The sequence below is a fragment of the Ahaetulla prasina genome, chromosome 3, assembly GCF_028640845.1.
Source record: "Ahaetulla prasina isolate Xishuangbanna chromosome 3, ASM2864084v1, whole genome shotgun sequence".
In the NCBI taxonomy this organism is placed as follows: domain Eukaryota; kingdom Metazoa; phylum Chordata; class Lepidosauria; order Squamata; family Colubridae; genus Ahaetulla; species Ahaetulla prasina.
This window is the reverse complement of record NC_080541.1, coordinates 35,431,842-35,455,935: the sequence shown is the minus strand read 5'-3', so window position 1 is coordinate 35,455,935 and position 24,094 is coordinate 35,431,842. Positions and strand designations below refer to the sequence as shown.

Here is a 24,094-nt window from a genome sequence, read left to right as displayed (position 1 = left end):
CGGCCGTTTGGGGCAGCGCCGCCGAAGAGAAGGAAGGGGACTAGGGCACACAGGCGCGCACACACACGCCCAGCTTCTGAAGCACGGAGGGAGAAGAAAGAATGAAAGAAGGGGAGGAACAGCCCCTCCTTTCTCTCTCTCTCTCTCTTCCAGCCCCGCCGAAGAGAAGGAAGGGGACTAGGGCACACAGGCGCGCACACACACGCCCAGCTTCTGAAGCACGGAGGGAGAAGAAAGAATGAAAGAAGGGGAGGAACGGCCCCTCCTTTCTCTCTCTCTCTCTCTTCCAACGGGAAAACGCTCTTTCACTTGCGGGGGAGAGGAGGGAGGGAGGGAGGTAGGTTGGCTTATTCAACCCTTCCCGGCTAGCCATCCAGCCCTTCCCAGGAGAAGGCGAGGAGTTTTGGGCGAGCGACCTTTTTGCTAGAAAGCGGCAGCGGCTGCCCCGACACCACCAGTTGGGGCGGGAGCCGGGTGAGCCGCAGTAACTCCCGCCAGGCTATGCATTGGCGCGGGGAAGCCCTGGCGGTGCAGTCCTTCTCGGCTGAGGGAGGAGGTTTCAACCGCTGAAGCTGCCGCGAGCCACCCCAAAGGCCAGAAGAAAGGTCATTCCATCGAGTAATGGAGCGGCTCCTTCCTCTCCGCCTTACCCATGCTATGCGAGCCCGGCTGGGCTGCAACACCGCCGCCGCTCCTTCCTCAGCCTCCGGGCCTCGCGCTAGCAGCCGCCAAGCCCAGGCCGGACCCGGCAGCCCCCCATCAGCACTCGCCCGGCGCGATTCGGGCAGGAGGAGTCGGGCTCGCTCCGTGGCAGTGGCGGTGGCGGCGGCGGCGGTGGCGGAGGCGGCGGAGGCGCCACCGCCACAGAGCGAGCCCGACTCCTCCTGCCCGAATCGCGCCGTGCGAGTGCTGATGGGGAGCTGCCGAGTCCGGCCTGAGCTTGGCGGCTGCTAGAGCGCGAGGCCCGGGAGGCTGAGGAAGGAGCGGCGGCGGCGGTGGTGCAGCCCAGCCGGGCTCGCACAGCATGGGTAAGGGGGGAGAGGAAGGAGCCTTCGCTCCATTACTCGATGGAATGACCTTCTTCTGGCCTTTGGGTGGCTCGCGGCGGCGACTCGCGCGGTCGGGAAACCTCCTCCTCAGCCGAGAAGGCTGGCGGCTCCCCTGCCCAGCCCTATCACTGCACCACCAGGGCTTCCCCGCGCCAATGCACAGCCCGCCAAGTTTGCGCCGTCCGCCCACCAGACACGGGAATGGGGGCCGGCCTGGGGGCGACAAATCCCGCGAGACCTCGGCGGGCCCGCTCCTCGTCCCTCCCATGGGAGTCCGTTCGGTACCCCCTCCTGTGCGGGGTTCCCGAAGACGTAGACTCGAGTATAAGCCGAGGGGGCGCTTTTCAGCACAAAAAACGTGCTGAAAAACTCGGCTTATACTCGAGTATATACGGTATATTAAGTTCTGTAGGGTTCCAAGATCTAGGCTTTAGAAATTCAAATGATGACTGGATGGCAGCATAATGATATTCTGTGGTGAACATTAATTCTTTGTTCCCATCTGTGATGGTACAGATTTTTGTAGGTCAGATCTGACAGCCTTAAACAGACTTTGTGTTTGGACTTAGCATGTAGTTATACCATGAATATCTTGCTGGTGATATTATTTGTCCTTTGGTGTTTGCATTTGGGGCAGCTGCTATAAGCTCAAAAGTCTTGGCAGATAGCAATAAAAAGCCATGGCAACCCATTTAATGTCAAAGTCCAGGGGTGAGCTCTGTCAATCATAAGTCTAACGTGATAATTGCATATTTAACATTTAACATTTTCAAAAATGCAAATCAGAAAACTCATGTTGGGTCTCTTTTTTGCTAGAACTGATCTCAACATCAGTCTCTTTGATAATCTGAAATTATGATTAAAGACATGAAGCTCAGCTGGTATCTGCCATTACCTTCCTGTCTGCAGCAATTAATATATTAATAGCAGTTGTGCCTTCAAGCCTCTTTGCCATGGATTGTGAGCAGGCCCTGTGTTTCTTTCATACCAACCAGGCTCAAGATTGCTTTGAGGATAAAATTCCTGGAATGGATCACAAGAAAGTGCTTGCTTCCCAGTCTTTATGAATGGGTCCACTTTCTTGTGATCCATTCCAAGAATCCTGAGCTTGCAAAGGCACAGTTTGAGCAAGCTAAACTAATGTTTTTCTTTTACCAGAAGGTTGGAAATGTTAATACCACTTTATAATGCCTTGATAAGATCACACTTAGAATATTGCATGCAGTTTTGGTCACCACAATATAAAAAAAGATCTTGAGACTCTACAGAGTGCAGAGAAGAGCAACAAAGATGATTAGGGAACTGGAGGCTAAAACATATGAAGAATGGTTGCAGGAATTTGGTATGTGACTGAAGTGACATGATAGCGATGTTCCAATGTTTGAGGGGCTGCCACAAGAAAGAGGGGTCAATCTCCAAAACACCTGAAGGCAATACAAGAAGCAATGAATGGAAACTAATTCAAAAAAGAACCGACATAGAACTATGGAGAAATTTCCTGACAGAACAATTAGTCAGTGAAACGAATTGCCTTCGGTAATTGTGGCTACTCCAACACTGGAGATTTTTAAGAAGATATTTTATTTTATTTTATTTATTTAGTTTGTCAATCATGTACTAGATAACAGGTATAAGTATAAACATGGACATGAACAAGGAATGAGTACAAATAAATGGGGGCAGTAGGACAGGGACAGTAGGCACGCTGGTACCCTTATGCACGCCCCCTTTATGGACCTCTTAGGAATGGGGTGAGGTCCACAGTAGACAGTTTAAGGTTGAAGCTGTGGGGGCTTGAGAATGTAACAACAGAGTCAGGTAGAGCATTCCAGGCATTGACCACTCTGTTGCTGAAGTCGTATTTTCTGCAATCAAGTTTGGAGCGGTTTACTTTGATTTTGTATCTATTGTTTGCCCTTGTATTGTTAAGGTCGAAGCTGAAGTAGCCGTTGACAGGTAGGACATTGTAGCAACAATTTTGTGTACTATGCTTAGGATATTTTATTTATATTTATATTTTATTTATATTGGACAACCATTTGTCTGAAAAGATACAGTTTCCTGCAAGAGCAGGGGATTGGACTAGAAGACCTCCAAGGTCCCTTCCAACTCGGTTATTCTGTTATTTGTTAACACGAGGTAGACGCAGAAGAAGATTGAGACAACATCGAAGAAAAAACTTTTTTGGTGTAAGAGTTGGTTTCCACACTAATAAAATAGTCATGAATTTATCATTCAAATAGCCAGCTGCCAGTTTTGCTCTTTTGGATGAAAACCATGGACCATGGGGAGGCTGCTACAAAGGAAATAGAAAAATCTCCACCCTAATATACACTAAATCAGGGGTTTCCAACCTTGGTAACTTTCATACTTGTGGACTTCAACTCCTAGAGTTCCTCAGCCAGCAAAGCTCCGAAATTCTGGGAGCTGAAGTCCACAGGTCTGAAAGTTGCCAAGGTTGGAGACCCCTGCACTAAATATAGTGGTTCTAAAGGGAGAACATTATATAACTTGGAGCAGTGCGCTATTTTCCAATAGCAAGTTGTATAATGTTCTCCCTTTCCTGAAAATAAATCTTGCTAAAGGTATTGAGATAAGAGAGAAGCACTTTCTGTTTTTAAGCAACTGTGCAAAAATGTGATTTTGCCCTAGGCAAAAGGGAAATAGTTTGATCAAATGGCTAATCCTATGTTATTCTTTTAATCTATCAAAGGGAAAGGTGGGTTTGACCAATTGTCAAAACTTTGTTTTTCCTTTGCACAAGCTTGTTGAATGTGCTTGTAAATATGAGAATGCTGTCATCGTTTTAACCATCCAATCATGTCCGATTCTTGGCAACTTTATAAACAAGTGCTCTCCACACTATTGGAGAATGAGAAGGCTTTTGTAGCACATTTTTGAAGTTCCCCATTCATTCAAGAATACGCATGAGTAACAGTGTTGTTGGGGTTTTAGCATCATAATACTAGACTGCATTTATTTGTTTGTTTGTTTTTCATTTTTCTAAACCACCTATCACAGTGGTTTAGAGCAGAGGTCTCCAAGAGCTCTAAACCACAGAGCTTTGCTGGCTGGGGGATTCTGGGAGTTGAAGTCCGCCAGGCTGAAAATTGCCAAGGTTGGAGACCTCTGGTTTAGAGGGGCTGAAGTACTAGAAGACAGCCATGTACAGAAGCTCTAGGCATGGAGAGTTCTCTTCAGTTGGCATGGCTACATAATTGGGGTTTTCATGGTACTGTTCTATAGATATTTTAAATGTGCCATTTAGCAACTGCTTCAAGCACGTTAATCTGCCTCTAATCATGGAATGTCCATAGAATGTCTAATTTAGATTTTTATGAATTTGTATTATATGAATTTTTCTAAAGCAAAGCACATTAAAATTACAATTATGATTCGTCACACAGTCAGCCAGATGTTCAGGCTGGAACTTTTAACACACGCTTACTATTAGTTTCAACTGTCTTTCAAAATATGCATCTATCCATTTTACAAATGGAGCCATTGACAAAAAAAAATGTTTAGAAAGCATGTATTGCCATTATTAATCGGTAAACCTGTTTCTAGTTTCACTATTGTTTCCCTTGAATGAAAAAAAAAAGGAGGTACAGGACCTGCCTTGAAACCCCTTCAATGTGTGTTGTTTCAGTTTCCAAAATGCGTTTGCCTTTCAGAAAATGAGATCAACTGCAGTGTGACCAGGAGTCCCCAACCTCTGGGCCACAGCCCACTAGTGGGCCATGAGGTGGTTGCAACTGGGTGGGGAAATAGCAGGCAAATATGTATGCAAGCGCATCCCCACTTGTGTGAGCAGCAGGCAAACATGTGCTCCATTTGTGTGAGCATTGGGCACACGTACACATTGCTTGTGCAAATAGAGCTGCAGGGAATCTCCCCTCTCTCCCCCATTCCAGTCCACAAAGCCAGAAAGATTGGGGAACTCTGTGATAGATATATCATCAGAACAAGAACACAAAGGCCCATGCTTCTCTGTCCCAGAACCTGCCCTCTTGGGACAGCTTTCCCTCAGAGATATAGATGGCCTCCATCCTGTTAGCCTTTATGAAGGTTTTAAAACCTGGTTCTTTTCCCAGGTATGAGGGCAAGATATTAAGCAAGCTTGCCATATACAATTTGAGCAAGAAATTGCTTTTAGTGGATTCTGCCCATTGTACATGGTTCTCATGATTTTGCTGTTGTTATGATTCTATTTTTGTTATTCAAGACTTTTATTTTGGTTTTTTAAAGGACTTGTTAGCTACCCAGAGTAAGAAGAATAAAATAGGCAGCCATATAAATTGTTTAAATAAATAAGCTGAGGGAAAGGTTGCTTCCTGAATTTGCTTCTTTTTGGTCCTTCTTTCTGTCTGCAAATATGTATAGGTTTTTTCATTTCTTTTTTTAAAAAATAAAATTTATTGAAAGTTTTTTAAAAAAAGAAAATAATAAAATATAATACAAACTAAAAAAAGAAAAGAGTGAATAGATGTAAGAAAAAGGAAAAAAGAAGGAAAAGAGGAAAAAAATATTGAAAGAAATAACTTCCAATCTTTATTACAACAAATACAAACAAACTTAGCAATTCTTCAGCTCCCCCCTCCCCATAAAGTTACATGAAAATAGCTCTTCTTCCAATAATCCATCCCTTATCCATACACAAATCTATAAATCATTAACATTTCATCCCTGGTATCAGCAAAAGTCCATAAAGCGTTCCCAGATATTATAGAAACATGTCTATTTTAACCTGGTCAAACCAACCAAATTTGCACGTCTTTCTTTTGCTTCTAGAAATCCTATCATTTCATTCAGATATTGTCATAGGGTTTTATGCTTCTTCAGATTTCCTTATCCCATTACAGGTGCTGCTTCTTTAACAAACCTCTTTTGTAAATCCTGTAAAGAGTCACTGTCCAGGACATCTTGGATTGTCATTTGTATTTTCATTGTCATTGTCATGTTGGAAGAAATGTCCATCTGCGTTCAGTTCCAAGTGGCGAGAAAGACACTGGAAACATGGAGGCTGCTTGAAAAGATGGTTTAATGGTGGATAGGAGGGCCACATGGTTTTGGGGTCCTGAGCAAAAAGTCACATGGGTGAGAGAGAGAGAAAGATTTATACCCTCTGTTGGGCTTTGAATTTGAGTTTGTATTCTGATTGATTGTCAGACTCCCATGGGGCCATGCAGGAATAACTTTGTAGGTTGTCTTTTGAGTATCAGGCTTGGTTGAGCCTTGCTGGATGATGGAATCTCCCCAGGTGCCATGTGGTGAGTTCTGTTGCTAGATGGGTGGAGGGCTAATCCTATCTTTGTTGGATCTTGGGTGAGGGCATTTGCTTATAAATAGACCTAGCTATCTCTTCATCTCTTAAGTGCTGACATCTGCTGTGGGCTATTGAGAGTGTGGAGGCTATTAAGAGTGAGTCTGCTTCCTGCCTAAAAAACATGTTTCTCCATTTCTTATCCAGGGAGGTATAATATTCTGCCTTTTTAATATTTCCTATTTAATATTTCATTCTTCTAGGAGAGGGGTGGGTGCTAACTTCCTACAGTCATATCCATTTTATAATTCACATTTTTCATTTTCCAGTAGGTCAACAATTTCTTTATATTCTAAATTTTCTACATCAGATAAGGCTTATTCCAGTTCTTTGTTCTGTGGTTCCTGTAAAAAGACACAGGTATTCTTTTTCAAATTTGTCATTTTGGTAGAGAAAAAAATAGAGTCTTTGAAGTACTCTTTATGCTGAAAGGCAGCAAATTGTATATGTAGGGCAGGGGTAAAATGCTCCCGGTTTGGACTGGATCACTCGATCCGGTAGCAATGGTGGTGGGTGGTTCGAAGAACCGTTAGCAAAAATCTCTCCCCCAGCAAAGCTGCACGATCTTCAGAGGTTTTGCTTTTTTTACTTTTAAAAGCATTTTTTCTTTGGCTGAAAAAATGCTTTTAAAAGTAAAAAAAAAGGCTCTGATGATCACGTGGCTCAGCTGGATTGTCAGAACCCTTTAACAGCATTTTTATTACAACCTCTTCGGCCGAAGAGGTTGTAGAAAAAATGCATTTAAAAGTTAAAAAAAAAAGTTGGCCACCCCCACCCCCACGAAGCCACACCCACAGAACTGGTAGTTCAGCTTTTAAAAGGCTCCTCTAGCTATCCCAGCTGAATTGTCTGATCATCAGAGGCTTTTAAAAGCATTTTTTACAACCTTTTCAACCGAAGAGGTTGTAGAAAAAATGCATTTAAAAGTTTAAAAAAAAGGTTGGCCACGCCCACCCCCACGAAGCCACACCCACAGAACTGGTAGTTCAGCTTTTAAAAGGCTCCTCTAGCTATCCCAGCTGAATTGTCTGATCATCAGAGGCTTTTAAAAGCATTTTTACAACCTTTTCAACCGAAGAGGTTGTAGAAAAAATGCTTTTAAAAGTAAAAAAAAAAGAGTTGGCCACGCCCACCCAGTCACATTACCCTCCACCAAGCCACGCCCACAGAACCAGTAGTAACTAATTTTATATTTCACCCCAGATATAGGGGCATCTTTTATTTGAGAAAGTTTCTTATTATCTTGCTATGCCATTTTCAACAGCTCCATTTTGCATTTAATGGTAAAGCATATTTCAAGCTTGCTATTCAAGCTTGAAAATTTGGAAAATTTGTTTGAGATGCAATTGAGCTGCATATATAGTTCGAAATTCATTCATTCATTCATTTTCATTTATTTGATTTTTATACCGCCCTTCTCCCGAAGGACTCAGGGCGGTGTACAGGCAAATAAAAACAGACAAGACAATAATCTATAAAATGCAAAATTAAAAAACTTATTATAATTTGCCTAAAATTTTAAAATATATAGAAATTAAAACCCCGTTTAAAATTAATAATAAAACTATACAATCCATAAAATTTAAGCCAGCCCCGCGCGAATAAAAAGATGCGTCTTCAGTTCGCGGCGAAAGGTCCGAAGGTCAGGTATTTGGCGTAAACCCGGGGGAAGTTCGTTCCAGAGTGTGGGAGCCCCCACAGAGAAGGACCTTCCCCTGGGGGCCGCCAGCCGACATTGCTTGGCGGACGGCACCCTGAGAAGTCCCTCTCTGTGAGAGCGTACGGGTCGGTGGGAGGCATATGGTAACAGTAGGCGGTCCCGTAAGTACCCAGGCCCTAAGCCATGGAGCGCTTTAAAGGTCATAACCAAAACCTTAAAGTGCACCCGAAAAGCGACAGGCAGCCAGTGCAGTCTGCGCAGGAGGGGTGTTACGTGGGAGGTACGAGATCCTCCCTCTATCACCCGCGCAGCTGCATTCTGGACTAGCTGAAGCCTTCGGGTGCACCTTAAGGGGAGCCCCATGTAGAGAGCATTACAATAATCCAAGCGAGAGGTAACGAGTGCATGAGTGACTGTGCACAAGGCATCTCGATCAAGGAAGGGGCGCAACTGCCGAACCAGGCGGACCTGGTGGAAGGCCCCCCTGGAGACGGCCGTCAAATGGTCTTCAAACGACAGCCGCTCATCCAGGAGGACACCTAAGTTGCTGACTGAATCGAGATGCCGGCATCCACAGCCACTCCGTCTTGGAGGGATTGAGCTTGAGCCTGTTTCTCCCCATCCAGACCCGTACGGCTTCCAAGCACCGGGACAGCACTTCGACAACTTAAATTGTATGTAATAAATTGTATGTATGTATAAATTGTATGTAAACTTTAATCCATCCAAATCAACATAATAAAAATTAAAAACTGGTCAAGCGCACTTGATAATAACCTACAAACTCACATTTAAATTATTAGTTGGTGTATAAACCTAATTAAAAAAGTTGATGACAGAATTCACAAAATCGCAATCGCAATGCATTTTCTACATTATATCTTTTCCTTGCAGCAACTTGGAAACTGAAGAATTATTTGGTAAGTAATTATTTTTTAATTAAAATAAAAGAATCAAATTCATCGCTTCCAGAAGGAGAGAGAAAACTAGTGAGTCTGAATAAGGACAGTTGAGTTTGTTTTATTTTTAATGCCTAAGAAGTAATTTGATTAAAAGCAAGTTATAAATGCAGTGAGAATGTTGAAACATGGTAAGACCACAGGAGTAGATGTGTGCACAGTAATTTTATCTTAGCGGGTCCTCAGATTGAATATTTACTCTTTAGCAGGTCTTGGAGCAATATACGACTGAGAAAGTTTATTGCGCAGTTCTTCATATGATAAAGTGGCTTATTTCATTATGCATGAAATTGAGTGCAATAAATATGAACTACAATGAAAGTAAAGCTTGCAGGAGAATAAATAGAATATTTCACAAATGGCTCAATATTGAGTAAAGAGTTTAGTGTATGATGTTCTCTTAGCTTTTTAATGCATTAGTGGATAAATTTTCCTGGGGATGCATGCAATGACTTTAGAATTGTGTTGGCTGGGAATAGGAATATGTCTGTATCTGTTTACTGCATTGCAATACTGCATTGTTATATTAAATGTCTTGCTCATTGTGTTTTAATATAAAAACCTTTTTGGAAAGATATTTCATCCTGATTTCCCTAACTAACCTTTATTATAATTTCTGAAGCAAGCATAGAAACCCTCCATCTGCCCTCTTCCTCTTTCATAAACTATACTTTTAACGTTTTCCTTCTTCACTTGTTCTTCCTCTTTTTTCTTCTTTCTTTTGCTACTGCTAAAATAAAACCAGAATGAAGTACATTCAGAAGGATTTACCACTTTTACCCAGTATTAAGGCTTTAATAAACTACTATCCTAAAGGATTTGAGTGACCCAGCTTATGCTTCTCTCCCTCCCCCACTTCTCTCCATTTTGATTTTTCAAACTTTCCACTTTTTCATTCTGTATTTCTATTTATTTTAGAATATTTTTCCCAGCATCTGGGAGGTTATGAAAGCGTCCTATCTGCTTTGGAGGATCTCAATGTAGCCATATTGAAGGCAATGGATACTACAAAGAAAGTAGGGTTCCTTGTGTTATTTTTCCAACTGTATGATGTACTGGGGGCTTGGATTGCTTAAATATATAAGAATTTGCTCTGTGAGAAAAGAATTGCTATATTTGCTTAGATGGAGGACAAAGTGATCATCAATCCCAGTTTCATCAGCTCTTTCCAGCTTGTTTGAAATATTTCTAGGGCCTGGGCATAGACAGTTAAATTGACACATACACCATCCTTGGCACTACGTATTATACCAGTGTATTCCCCCCCCCCCACACTGTTTCTTCTTAACTGTAGCCAGTGGTGCATGGAAAATACTAAATACTAAATAAAATACTAAATAATGTTGAGATAATTATGTAAAGTGATACATTTTATTGCCTTGAATAAAATGAATTTACATTTTTTTATCACTTCAAATACTAAACTTTAATTGGAATGGTACACTCAGCACAGATGGAAAATGTTTATTTATTCTACGTGATCACTGCATACAGTCCTAGCTCCCACCAGTGTATCAAATTATCAGATAAGAATATAAGGTGGTCCAACAATATTAAAAGGGCCTAATAGGTTCTCAGATTGAAATGGTATGGGGGGAACCATGGAAGTTATTATTTATGAAATAAAATGAAATATGCTGCTTTCTGAATAACAACTTTAGGAAGATATCCAATATCCCATTTATTTCTGTAGTTTAGTGAAAGAAAACATGCTTTTCATGAAAAAGATGTCTCAGGCTCAGTTTCTAGTATACTCAAAACAAAACTGAAGCAACAATTGTAGAGTCACAGCTAATCAATAAGTCTATAATGAGCTATATTGAGTCTATAATGAGCTATATTGAGTATATAATGAGTCTATATTGAGGTGGCCAATCTTTTTTTCCCCCAGCGTAATATTTGTCTCCTTTGCTCATGTAATCACAGCTTCTTGTGAGGCCAGGTAGAAGAAACACTTATTCAGACACTCTCATCTGAGACTGAATGAATTAATTCACACCTGTGCCTTGAAAGAAAGATCATTGAGAGATGTTGAAATATAACCCCAGTAGGTGTGTCTCTTGATTGACATATTTACTTGAAAGGGGCTCAATTAAGCCATGGAATAAAACTTTCATTTTAGTATCCACAGTAACTAGGTAGAGCAGGAGCAGAGAGGAAAAGAATGTGAAGCTGATCAATCTCAGTATTTCAACAGGTTAAATATTTATTGATTAGATAATTGATTAGGTTCCTTCAGGATCCCAAGTTACTATATATTTTGTATAAGAAGAATTGATCAGATTAAGAAACTGTATTGTTAAATTAATTTTTCAGTAGAGGACAGAAATGAGCCAACCTAATTTAAAATCCCACAGAGCTGTGACTAACATGTCCGGACATTGAAAGAGCTGAACCTGCCTTATGCTGGCCTGGATCACTGGGTCTAGGCTACTAGACACAGTTGCTAAACTGTAACAGGGGAAGCGATTTTGGCTAGTGTTTTGTTTGAATAGCAACTGGGACTTCCTCAACAAACTACATTTAAGTAGGTAAGTTTTGGTTCACTGAGATTTATGAATGCAGTATCAAACTAGATATGTAGCTAAGTAACGCTATCAATTTTTCCAAATAAACCCTTATAATCAATCTCTCCCCACAAAGATTATGCCTAAATTTGAAAGCATCTGGATTCCTGAAAGGTATGGATCAAGCCAAGAGAAGCTTCAAATGGGCACTCTACTTCCAAGTATATCACAGCATCTTACCTCTAACTGGCCGAGTAACCACACTTCTTTACTCATCAACTAACCTTACAGAGTAAAATATATTTTTGGAGTATAGCTTGATTTTAGTAATGAAGACTGCTAGCTGAAAGTTTAATTTTCTTAAAATTTAAAAGTAAAAAGATTATGAGATAATACTATTGAACTAACATAAAAAGAACACAATGGTTAACCTTAACCCTTTTTAAAAATTTGTCCAGAGCAGTGTTTTTTAAATCTGACAACTTAAGATAGGTGGACCTCAACTCCCAGAATTTCTCAGCCAGCAAGTCCACTCATCTTAAAGCTGCCATGTTTGAAAGACATGGTATCCATGGAAATAAGGTATCCTTGAATCAAATTCCCTTTCTGATTCAATTATTTGAAAATTCTCTTTTTCTGAAAATAATCAGAGGCTGGAAAAGATTGTGACAGCATTTACTGTCTTCTTTCCAAGTATACTTTATTTCTCCTTTTCAACTGGAATTCCACCTTCAGGCTCCCAAAACTACAGCAGCCATTTTGGAGGGAGAGAGTCTATATGACAGAAAAGGTAGAGTCAGAATATCTGCAGTTTACCTGGCCTGCAATTGACAGGCTGGACCAATGTGTTCATATATTACTTCCCAGCACTTTTAAACCAATTATTGTTTAGTATGGTAAGTCAGTGGTTCAGAAATAGAACAGTACAAGGGGTATAGAATGCCTTCCTGCATATGAAAAATATACATTAGGAATTTTTTTTTTATTTGAATTTATATCCCGCCCTTCTCCGAAGACTCAGGGCGGCTTACATTGTGTTAAGCAATAGTCTCATCCATTTGTATATTATATACAAAGTCAACTTTTATTGCCCCCAACAATCTGGGTCCTTATTTTACCTACCTTATAAAGGATGGAAGGCTGAGTCAACCTTGGGCCTGGTGGGACTTGAACTTGCAATAATTGCAAGCAGCTGTGTTAATAACAGACCGCATTAGTCTGTTGAGCCACCAGAGGCCCCATTTTGTTTTGTTTTTTATTATTCTTTCAAAACAAACAAAATCTTTGAAGACATTTGAAGAAAAACAGAAGACTTTGAAGTATTCTGTTTTTCTTCAAATCCCTTCAAAGGTTTTGTTTGAATAGAACATTTCAAAGTTGCCTCACATATGACTGAGTTTCATTAGCAACTTATGGATAACTAAAACTCTCACCAAGACAGGTTGAATTGTACTCTATTTTCTTCAGATGTTCCTTCTCACAAGAACCCCCAAATGAAAGATCCACAGACTTTTCAGTCTCATCTCCTTCGCACATTCAGCATTTGTTTTCATCTTGTCATTTTTTGTGGCTAAAGTGTTGTTTTCACTTTCAAAGGAAGGAATCAGATAGCTAAATATACCTGGCAAAATCATGTTTCACTAATTCTTTGCTATTGTGTTATGAAGCACAGCATGCAAGGCAAGGAAGACAAAGGCCCATGCAAGTCCTTGTATATATAATGGAGTGTCTGAAGAAAGAAAGATATTGGGAATAAGTGTAGCATATAAATCTTATTACTTCTATCCTGGAGAGGAATTGCTATGAGTCACTTCTGTTGCAAAGTAGAATTGTGATTAGATTAACAATAGGTCTAAGACTTTGTCTGCATCTTTGTCATCTTAAAATTTGCCTGATCAAAGAAGAAATGAGAAGATTTTACCACAGCAGTGTCTTAAAATTGGAATGCTTTATCCTTAAAAATAATTGAGGCATCTCATTATTTCTCTCCCTTTTGTTGTTTTGGTTATTTTATCTATTATTCCTTATAAACCTGCCAAGCACATAAAGTTGCTTTTTCTATCTGGCAAAGTTCTTATATTGCCAACTGCAGTTCTATTTACTGTTTGTGATAATAAATACAGGAAAAATAAAGAGCAAAGAATGTGATCTTCATATATTAGGAATCCACTGGGAAGCACTATCTTTTGCAGGTGTAGACCAGAGCAAACGTCCCCAATGTGCTGTTCCCCCTAATATTTCCAAGGAATGTACTATTTTAGATAAAATGGAATGATGAACAGCATTGACACAGGATATTACACTACCTGAAATGGAGTCCCTTTCATCTTTGGATAGGACCAATGGTTTCAATCATCTTGCTGCAATTTTGAGATACAAATATTCCAATCCAAACCTACAGTATTCACATCCATTAGATAACAATGAAAGAAAGAAACTTGTATATTATATTAAACGTCATTTTAAAGGTCCTTTGCAGTGCTACAATACTTAACTTTCTAAAATATTTGTTTTATAACCATGTTGTTGAAAGAGGCTATTTATAACAAATTACTTGCAGTCTGAATAACAACAGCAAAAACCAAGATTAATAATAATAATAATAATAATAATAATAATAATAATAATAATAATAATAATAATAATAATAATAATAATAATAATAGTTTATTATGCCTAGGACGCTGGCAGCAACCCATATCAACCATTAGCACCAGTCAATGGTATTTGTGATACATTTTTAAATGCTCAGTTGTCTGGGTTTCATGTTTAATGAATAAAAGAGATAATAATAAAAATGATAATTTATTAAAAGTGTATGCCAGCCCAATTCCAAGCAGCTCTATATTATTATTAAAGTGATCTATACTTAGTTCAAGGCAGTTAATATTAACCAAAAGACAGATCTACCAAGAATCTATTTCCAGATATCCCACTCATCAATAGCCTCAAAATGTTCTACAGAACATTTAGGATTTGAATAGCTTTTTAAAGGCTAGGAAGTTTGGATGTTTTGGAAGGGAAGATGTTTCAAAGGACAAGGATAGCAAAAAGAAGATATATGATAGGCCCCTCACTCCTATCACTTCATGAGAAATGGATCATGACCACAGATTTTCTCTTAAAGATGCAAGAAGATGATGAAACAGAAGGTAAGAACTTTTAAGGCCCCAGGTTCAGAAACTGTTAGAAAGCAGAAGTACCCTTCAAGTCCTGGGAAGGCAGAGAGTATTAAGAAGAGACTCAAATGACTCTTCCCTTACTTGCTGGAGTATAACAAGGAAGGGAAAAGAAGCACAATCAAATTTGCAAGATTCTGTAATTATACCCTACAAACACCTAAAAACTGTTATCATTATTAATTATTAAACATTTAAATCATAAAAGACTATAAAACAAAGCAAAAACAAAGAAGTAGCAGACAAAGGGAATCTTAATAATAATGGAGCCACCCAGGGGTGGGTTCTAAATTTTTTTGCTACCGGTTCTGTGGGCGTGGCTTATTTTATGGGCGTGGCTTGATGGTCATGTGACAGTGGGTGTAGCTTGATGGTCATATGACTGGGTAGACTTGGCCAACTCAATGTCTCTCATGTCAAGGGGTACCTCGCCTGGCCCTTCCCCTCCCAGCCATTCCTTGTCATACCCAGCCTCAACATATCTATAGTTCTGCAAAAATGTTGTTCACCTTTTTGCAACTTTATTATCTACATACTATAGATCAGGGGTCTCCAAACTTGGCCACTTCAACTCCCAGAATTCCTCAGCCAGCTTTGCTGTCTTAAAGTCTTAAAGTGGCCAAGGTTAGAGACCTCTGCTATAGATGCACTTTCATGGACCACTGAAAGGAGGAAATGGCTCACATGCTTTGCCCAAGAGTGTGATAGGCAACAGGCTTTTAAGGGGCTGCTAGAAAGAAGGGGGGAGGAAGTATTTTCCAAAGCACCAGAAGGCAAAACAAGAAGCAATGGATGGAAACTCAACAAAGAGAGAAGCAACCTAAAACTAAGGACAAACTTCCTGACAATGTGAATCTATATAGGCTTCAGTCATAATTTCCCATATAAAATAGCCATTCATGTAATACAACCTGCATATTGTTCAAAACAATCATTAGTATTATGGCTGATGTTTAACAGCAAGCCCAAAATCCCCATTCCCTCCGCATTCCAGGGGAAGGTTACTTCAAAATGGGACTGGCATAATAGTTTGATTTTATATTGGGGTTTTATTAATATTTTAAATTTTAAATTCATTTTTAATTATCAGCCGTTTAGTAATTGCTATATTTTAATTCGTTTTAATTGTATATATCTTGTATTTTATTTCTGGCTGTAGACCGCCCTGAGTCCTTCGGGAGAAGGGCGGTATAAAAATTTAATAAAATAAATAAATAAAATAAAATAAAAATCTCATTTCCTCCCCACCCCACTAATCTATTCTGGGAAGGAATCAAACTCCCCGCTCTTCATTTCCTAAATAAAATATCCCAGATATTTAAGCAATAATCAAGCTGCTAGCATGAAACCTGCCTGGAATTCCACATTCCTGCCAGCTGCATAAAGGAAACTTTGTAAGCAGAAAACAGCTACCGGAAGTTTGGCTCCATTTACAAGCACGCAGAAAACTCATTCAAGACAGGATACTTCACAATGGAAATCGCCCAAACACAAAGTCCATGTTGCACAAACCCCAAAACTTCAAAAACATTGAACCATATAAGAATTCCTCCTCTTATCCAATTTGTTGTTCAGTTGACTCAGAACGGAGCTTCTAGCCGCTCTGTCAATTTAAAACAACAGCGTTTCCCCCCCTTCTTCTTTGCCAAGCGATCTCCTGGCTGAGAAGCAGCCGATCAATTTAAAGGGACGGTGTCTTGGGTTTTTTTCTCTTCTTCAACAAGTGAGTCTTGATTTTTTCCTTCTAGCCGATCAGCTGGGAGTCGGGAGGAAGCAGTAGATTGAGGGTGGGGCCAGGCAGAATTTTTACTACCGGTTCTCCGAACTACTCAAAATGTTTACTACCGGTTCTTGTGAACTGGGGAGAACCGGTAGCAACCCACTACTGGAGCCACCTCACTTGTTCACCTCTCCCCTGGTTTAACCAGCGTAGTTAAACAAGGGACCAGCATACTGACCAGCAGTGGTTCCAACAGATTTCAGTCATGGGACTTTCACAATCAAACTTCACAATCAGACTATCTAGGATTATAGTCTGCGACTTGCAACCATTCATTTAGAGCAGGGGTAGTCAACCTTTCTATACCTACTGCCCACTTTTGTATCTCTGTTAGTAGTAAAATTTTCTAACCGCCTACCAGTTCCACAGTAATGGTGATTTATAAAGTAGGGTTGTGGAGGGCACTGGCTACCAGCTCTGCTTGTCTGCTATAGCTTTGTGGTGTGGGGGGGAGATGCGTGAGCTATTCTGGGACGAGGCTCTTTTGTTTGCAGTCGCACTACAGCGCCATTTAATTTCACTTACGTAACGTGAACTAAACTTATGCGTGGGCGATACAAATAGTATATTTTCAGAAATTTAAATTGTCACGGGGAATTTTATGAAAACCTAATGAAAATGTTTTTAAATAATGCTATGAAATTTTTTTAAAACGTCAATTAAATTTAAAAAAAGGATAGTGCTTCAGTATCGGACAAAACCCCTACTCCCCACCATGAAAGCTGGAACGCCCACTAGTGGGCAGTTGGGACCAGGTTGACTACCACTGATTTAGAGACTGTTCAAAGTTACAATGGCACTGAAAAAAGTGACATAAGTATTTTTCAGACTTATGACCATTGCAGCATCCCTATGGTCATATGATCAAAATTCAGATGCCTGGCAACTGGCTCATATTTATGACGGTTGCAGTGTCCTGGGGGCATATGATCCCCTTTTATGACCTTCTGGCAAGCAAAGTCAAGGAGAAAGCCAGATCCACTTAACAACCGTGTCACTAATTTAACAAATGCAGTGATTCACTTAACATCTGTGGCAAGAAAGGTCATAAAATGGGGTAAAAACTCACTTGACAATTGTCTCACTTAGCAACAGAAATTTTCTGATCAATTGTAATAATAAGTCAAGGGCTTTCTGCATATTGAACTGGAGATATTAAGGGCTAGAGACTAAATCTGAAGAACATGCTGAATGTTTACAAATGAATCACTGTGTTTCTCAAGCAACATCAACAACAGGATATATAAACAAATAAAGAGATTGGAAAGATACTTGTAAAGGAAGAAAAATCCAAAGCCTGATATCCTTCACATTTTTTTTTAGGGTGCAGTAAGTTCAGACACTATCAATTCTAAGAAAAGTTGGATTGCAGCAAACCAGAAGGAAAAGGATCAGGTTGTGACTAGGAGAACCTTTGCACAGCTTTGGTTTGTGCACCGGCTGCAGCCTTTCCTGGATTTGTTTTTCTTTGAAGGAAAAAAAATGAAAACAATTTCTTCTAATAGAATTACTGTACAAAATTGAAAACAATTTTGTACAGTAATTCCCAAAGCAAAATTCTTGGCCCGGGAGACAAATGGTGATGTTGGCATACTTTAAAAGATCCTCTGATCATCCCTAAGGGATGTAAATACACCTTTTATATTACTGAACTTTATACAGGAAAGGTATAATTATTAATTATTAATTATTTAATAATTATTAAATTATTAATCCTAATAATTAATTTATCTTTCCTCATTCATTTGCCACATAATATATAATTATTAAGGTACAATTAGTTCAAACAGTTGTAGTCCACTGGAATAAAAGTCCTATTGTCTGTTTCTAGCAACGTTCTCCCTTATGGCTCTAGCCTCATGTCTGGAGAATGAAAGTCACTAGCAATTATATTATGTTTTCCAGGAACATCATCCTTAATTTAATTAGAGACAGCCTTGTCAAATAGAGGAAGACAGAAATTAGTTTTGCTTGTACAAATGAGTTCTGACACTTTCAAATATCAGCCACAAATGTTTTCATGCAGAGTTGCTATCACCTTAAAAACAGGGACATATAATTTAATTTCTCAGGATTTTTCTTCCCAATTAATGGTAGAAATAACAGCTACTGTGACTGGTAGTATTATAGGCTTGATTAATGTTCATGTATGCTAAATAAATATTTGTGAAAAATATAATGCCTTCTGCTATCTATTAATATGGACAATTTCTAAGATGAGCGACAACTGGGCTTTCAATAACTTCTTAATCTTTTACCACAAACAGAAGAGAAGTAAGATATACTTCTGGCCTAATTTTTTTTTAAAAAATATCTGTAGTAACAAAAATGTTATACTCTTCCTTGATTTCTGTGTGAAACTTAAGATAGTTTATATTTGATTGCTACTCACTGAATGGTATTGTACTGCTAAGATTTTGTAATTATACAACGCATATTGAAACAAAGCTGATTCCTGATGATCAGTTTGAAACATACATAATTTTTTTTGAAAGAATTTAGATATGGTTTACCATTGTTAACTTTTTTCCCAATTTTCCATTTGGAATAACAATTGGAACATATCAAATCATATTTTATAATTATGACTGTATCTCCTTTGGGAGATAGGGCGGTATAAAAATTCAAATAAATAAATAAATAAATAAAATAAACTATTATTTGGGAGAAAGTGCTTGTAGCTGAGAAATGTTAAGCTTTTTCTTTTTTACTAACAGTTTTCCCTATTTGTTTTAGAATTATCAAGAGGCTTCTATGTTGGAACAATTTGTGACTCGCTTCTTGTTAAAAGAAACCCTGAATCAACTACAGTCTCTACATAATTCCCTGGAATGTGCCGTGGAAACCACGGAAGAACAAACCCAACAAGAGCTGTAAGATTCTTACTATTGTGTCACAGTGGCAGCATGTTGGGAATTATTTTAGGAAAGCTGCTATGGACCATTTTCTTTCTCAATTAATTTAGAGAATGACACTTTGCTAGTACTTCTACAAAATAAAACCTGCCCTTAGATTTGTAGTTAGATTGTTTGAAAGTACCTAAGGCCCACAAATTATTCAATTAACTATTCCTTCTATTTAAAGACTCTTCCTTCCCAATGAATCCATGTCCAGGTAGTGATGTTAAGGGAGCTTTTGTGTTGTTGAGCTGTTCTTTTTTCTGGTTCCATTGTCTTTGAACTAAAAAAGAGCTTTCTGTCCCATTGCCTGGTCCACAGTTTAATCAAAGCAAATTGTCACTCCCAAGGTGATCCTTCATGATTCTCATTCTCGCTAGAGGACTTTAGGCAGACATTCTCAACTTTCCTCACAGTACTATTTTTATGGGAACATATAAAAGAAGAGAATCCTATCTTGATCTCCTTGCTCGTCTGGATAAAAATAAAAATGTAGATATAATAAATATATCGGGGTCTGTTACTTTTTATATAATCATGTTGACTCAGTATAGAAATAGAAATAACGTTATCTAGAACTGTATTCTTGTTGCTGGTTTTGTTTTTAACTTGCCTGGTTTTTATTTTGATAACCAGTGTATTTAGGGTCAATTTTATGACAAACAAAAACAATGAGAAAGTTTAACAAGTTTTGTCTATGTAAAGGGTTGCAAATAAATACTGAACAGGTTTAGGTATTTTTTTCCCTAAAGGCAAGTTCCAAAGAAGCCAGAGGTACTCAAAATACAACACCCAGGAAGACGTTCAGGTCGAAGGCTCCAGAGAAATAATAGTTTTTCTCCAGTTAATTCTCTTTTGAACCCAGGTAATATTGTTTAACATTTACCATTGTTTATTCAGTCTTGAAAACTCGTGCAAGTAAGTCATCATATAAAATGAATGAAGAAATAAATTTCATTTTAAAAAATGGATATAATCAATCATTTTTATATTTTGATCATTTTTAATATTTATATTTTTGTGTACAGTACTGGCTTTATATGTGCTAGATGTCTGTAACCAACTTTAAATGTCTTGCAGGTTTAAAATATTTGAATATTTAAAGTATTTGAATTATATTTTTAGATATACATCTTAATATATTCAGAAACAAAATAATTGGAAGTAGCCACTTATATTCATCCTGGTAACCCACTGTGATGAAAATGCCAATTCCACCTTTATGGTCTGTTTTTAGTTGGAAGTGGAGAACATATACTGTATCTCCCCCCTTCTGAATAATTGGTAGGTTGATGCAAGCCTCTTGTTGACTTTCTGAAGGAATTTTTCTCCCTTCCCACCAAAACTCACTTTAGCAGACACCTAACCTTGGCTGCTCTCAGAACTTAAGCAAAGTTGATCCTGGTTAGAATTTAGATGAGGAATTATTTTGGAGTTTTAAACTTCTGTGAAGTCTTTTAAATAAGAAGTGGTTTATGTGCGTGCATAAATAATAAATTCCAAGATGACTGGTGACAAAGGGGAGTTTAAAAAACAGAAGAAAATAGCAAACAACGAAATGGCTGCCTCAAAAAATCAAGAGGGCTTGAATTAAACTTGCAGTCACATTTATCTTTAATAATATTTATTCAGGGACGAGGAGCAAATCAGATGCAATGCAAACGATCTATGAGGGATGAGATTTCAACATTTGCAAAGAAAACCAGCAGTAGAAAGATTTAAATCAAATCAAGTGTTGACAGAATCAACACTTGTCCAGTGAAACAAAAACTCCCTTCCCTTGCCAAGAAACAATACATAGATATCAAAAAGTTTGTCTTATTAAGCAAATACAATCTTCAATCATGTTTTCAATTCACTTATGTATGTTTTACAAAGGTTTGCACAAGGAGGACAACCAGTGGATGACCCAAGTAAACAGACTTCAGAAGCTGATTGATAAGCTAGAACAGAAGGTGTGCATGACTTCATTATATCCCTCTTTGCTACTGGAAGCTTCTGTAAGAAATAGGATTCATTTAATATTTAAGGTTTCTTTTTAAAATAATTTCTGAAGTTTACTGTGTTCTAGAAAGAGGACACATTGATGTGTACTTTTTATAGACCCCGTTCATTCCACTAACTGTTTTGTATATATTCACTAAACCAAAAAGCAGCACAGTACAGGGCATGTCCTGGCAACGTTTCAACAAGGTCTCGCTCATCATCTTCAGGTTGGTGCTTTCGGCTTCGTGCTTGTGCGAGCAAAGCATGGTCGGAGCTGCCGTCTTTCTACAAATACTGGTGGGAAGGTGTGGAGTGTTGGCTTAGTTGCTGCAAGTGGGTTGGTTGGCTGTGTGGTTGCATCTTGATTGCTAGGTGGAGTGGGTGTTTGCAGATTAGTCGGCTGTTTTGTAGAATCCTGTGTGGGTGTGGTCCTAGTTGTGTCTTTGTGTTATAACGACCTGGGTAATGGGCTGTGAGGAAACGTCCTGAATTCTGGGAATGTGACCTCCTGAGTCTTGCGCTGTAACATCCTGGGTGGTTGGTTGTGTTGTGATGTCCTGAGCTTTGGTGTTGTGGCCTCTTGGGTTCTGTGGTGTAATGTCCTGAGCAGATTGCTGTGATGCAGCATCCTGGGTTTTGGTTTGGCTGAGTTTGAGGTCTTGTCATGTGTTCATGGCATGTGTCAGTTTGTTTAGTGTGAGGATCGGATGAGGGTGCAGCAGCTGGTGGTGCCAGTGTGGTCTGGCTTCTGGATGGTGGTTGTGTTTCATCTCTGGGTCTGAATCTGGTGAGGATTGGTGGCGGCGTTGTGTGTTATCCTGGGTCCGGGTCCGGTGTCAATTTTCATGGCTGGGACTAGTTTCTTGACTAGGGCTAGTTTCCAGATGTCTGGTAGGTGGGAGGTATCATCAAGTTTGTTCATGTTGTGGGGGTGTTTCTCTATTTCAATGGCTTCCATAATTATTCTCTTGTTGTAGTGTTCAGTTTTGGAGATTAATTTGGTTCCTTCAAAATCAATTTCATGTCCTATGATTTTAAGGTGCTGGAAAAGGAGGTGGTTTTTTCCTCTTTCTGACTGCGTTCTTGTATTCTGCGATGCATGCATTTATTCTCCTACTAGTTTGTCCAATGTATATGGCTGGGCAGATTTTGCGTGGTATTTCATAGACGCCTTTTCTAGCTGGATATTCTTTGGGGTTTCTTAAGATGCCAACACTCCCCACCTCCCCACCAGTATTTATAGAGAGACAAAAGCTCTGACCATGCTTTGCTCGCACAAGCACGAAGCCGAAAGCACCAGCCTGAAGATGACGAGTGAGACCTCATCGAAATGTCACCAGGATACTCTCAACCTTACATGGAAAAAGACCCGAATACGCCAAGACATACATACATACATACTGTTCTTTGCCATTGAGCAGGTACACAACAAAAACTATTATATTACAAAAAGTACACAGCGAATTCAGAGCAAATTAAGACATACTCTTGCTCTCTTAATATCTTTATTGCTTTTCACCATAGAAAGTTTTATTAATCTTAAACAGCGTGCATAAAGGAAGTTCCAGGAGGCATGAAGTATTGCTTTTGAGAGAAAGGATGCATCTTGATTGTCCAGGATATACTTATTTTTAATCCGTATTTTTAAAAAGTGATATTTTACAAGTAGATTATCTTCTAATCTGCCACCCATTGCAAATCCTATTTTAGTGCGGATTTGACCAGCTGAAATTATTAATGTATCACCATCTGCCAACATGTTTCATCTACTGTTAATTGCTTTATCATTGCAGCAACCATAGCACATAATGTTTGTCATGTCGACCATTTTCAACCAATTCCAGAAAAAACTAGTTTTTAATTCTGAAAGAGGAAATACATTGACCATAAAAGTTGGCTTTTATGGTCAGCCATAAATCAGAAGAGGGCTCTGCTTGGCGGGATATGATGTTCCCTTGGCATAGTCTTGTGTTGATGGTAGAAATATTTGTAATTATTTTAGCAACCTCCATAGATGTATTTTTCTGACTCCTAAAATGGAGCCCTCGTCACTTATCTCCATACATAAGCTATTGCATCCAGAGGATAATTCTAGACTGTTTCCCCAAGGTGAAATAATCTTTTCAATACCCTTAAATTCCATTTTTATATGATATTTTCTAGGAATCACAGTAGCAGTGATTTTTTAAATTATTGAAGATCGTTAAAGCACTAGATAACCCTTACACTTTTGTATTTTTTCTTTATGGTTGACCAGGACCTAAAGCTTGAGCCGCTAGAAGAGGAGATTTCAGAAGGAAATACTAAATCTGTAAGTAATATTTCCCAACTCCATCCCATGGAATCCATATGAATTGAAAAGCAGAAGGAAAAGTTCTAAATATGTTCTGGGACTTGCTAAGGCTGGCGTCTTCTGTTCAATCCACAATCTTTTGTGGCACTCCAGAAACATGATCCAAGAATCACACAAGTTTATTTATTTACATGTTGCTCTACTTCTGCACTCAAACATGAAAAACTTTGCTTTTGCTTTATCATTTGACTTTTGGAGCTGGATTCAGAATTAGTCATTGGTTGACTGATCCATTTTAAAATCAATGAAAGGATTGAGTATTTCCTATGATAGCTATTTACCTTGTCACTCTGTATGCATTCTAGCTTAATAAACTGCTTTAAAAGCCTAGACATATATTAGAAGTAAGCTTTAGAAACATTTTTACATGTTGAATTCATAAAGCAAGATAGCATGTGAAT

At 38.9% G+C, this 24,094-nt stretch overlaps 1 protein-coding gene across 1 annotated transcript in view; it reads left to right on the top strand.

The window, feature by feature from the left end:
• The window catches only part of NECAB1 (N-terminal EF-hand calcium binding protein 1), a 58,601-nt gene that overhangs the window by 29,167 nt on the left and 5,340 nt on the right, over positions 1-24,094 (top strand). The window contains exons 4-9 of the mRNA XM_058175091.1: positions 8,927-8,952; positions 9,910-10,007; positions 19,194-19,330; positions 20,107-20,219; positions 21,233-21,309; positions 23,598-23,651. Coding sequence (XP_058031074.1) covers positions 8,927-8,952; positions 9,910-10,007; positions 19,194-19,330; positions 20,107-20,219; positions 21,233-21,309; positions 23,598-23,651 — 505 coding nt within the window. The remainder of the gene's footprint in view (positions 1-8,926; positions 8,953-9,909; positions 10,008-19,193; positions 19,331-20,106; positions 20,220-21,232; positions 21,310-23,597; positions 23,652-24,094) is intronic.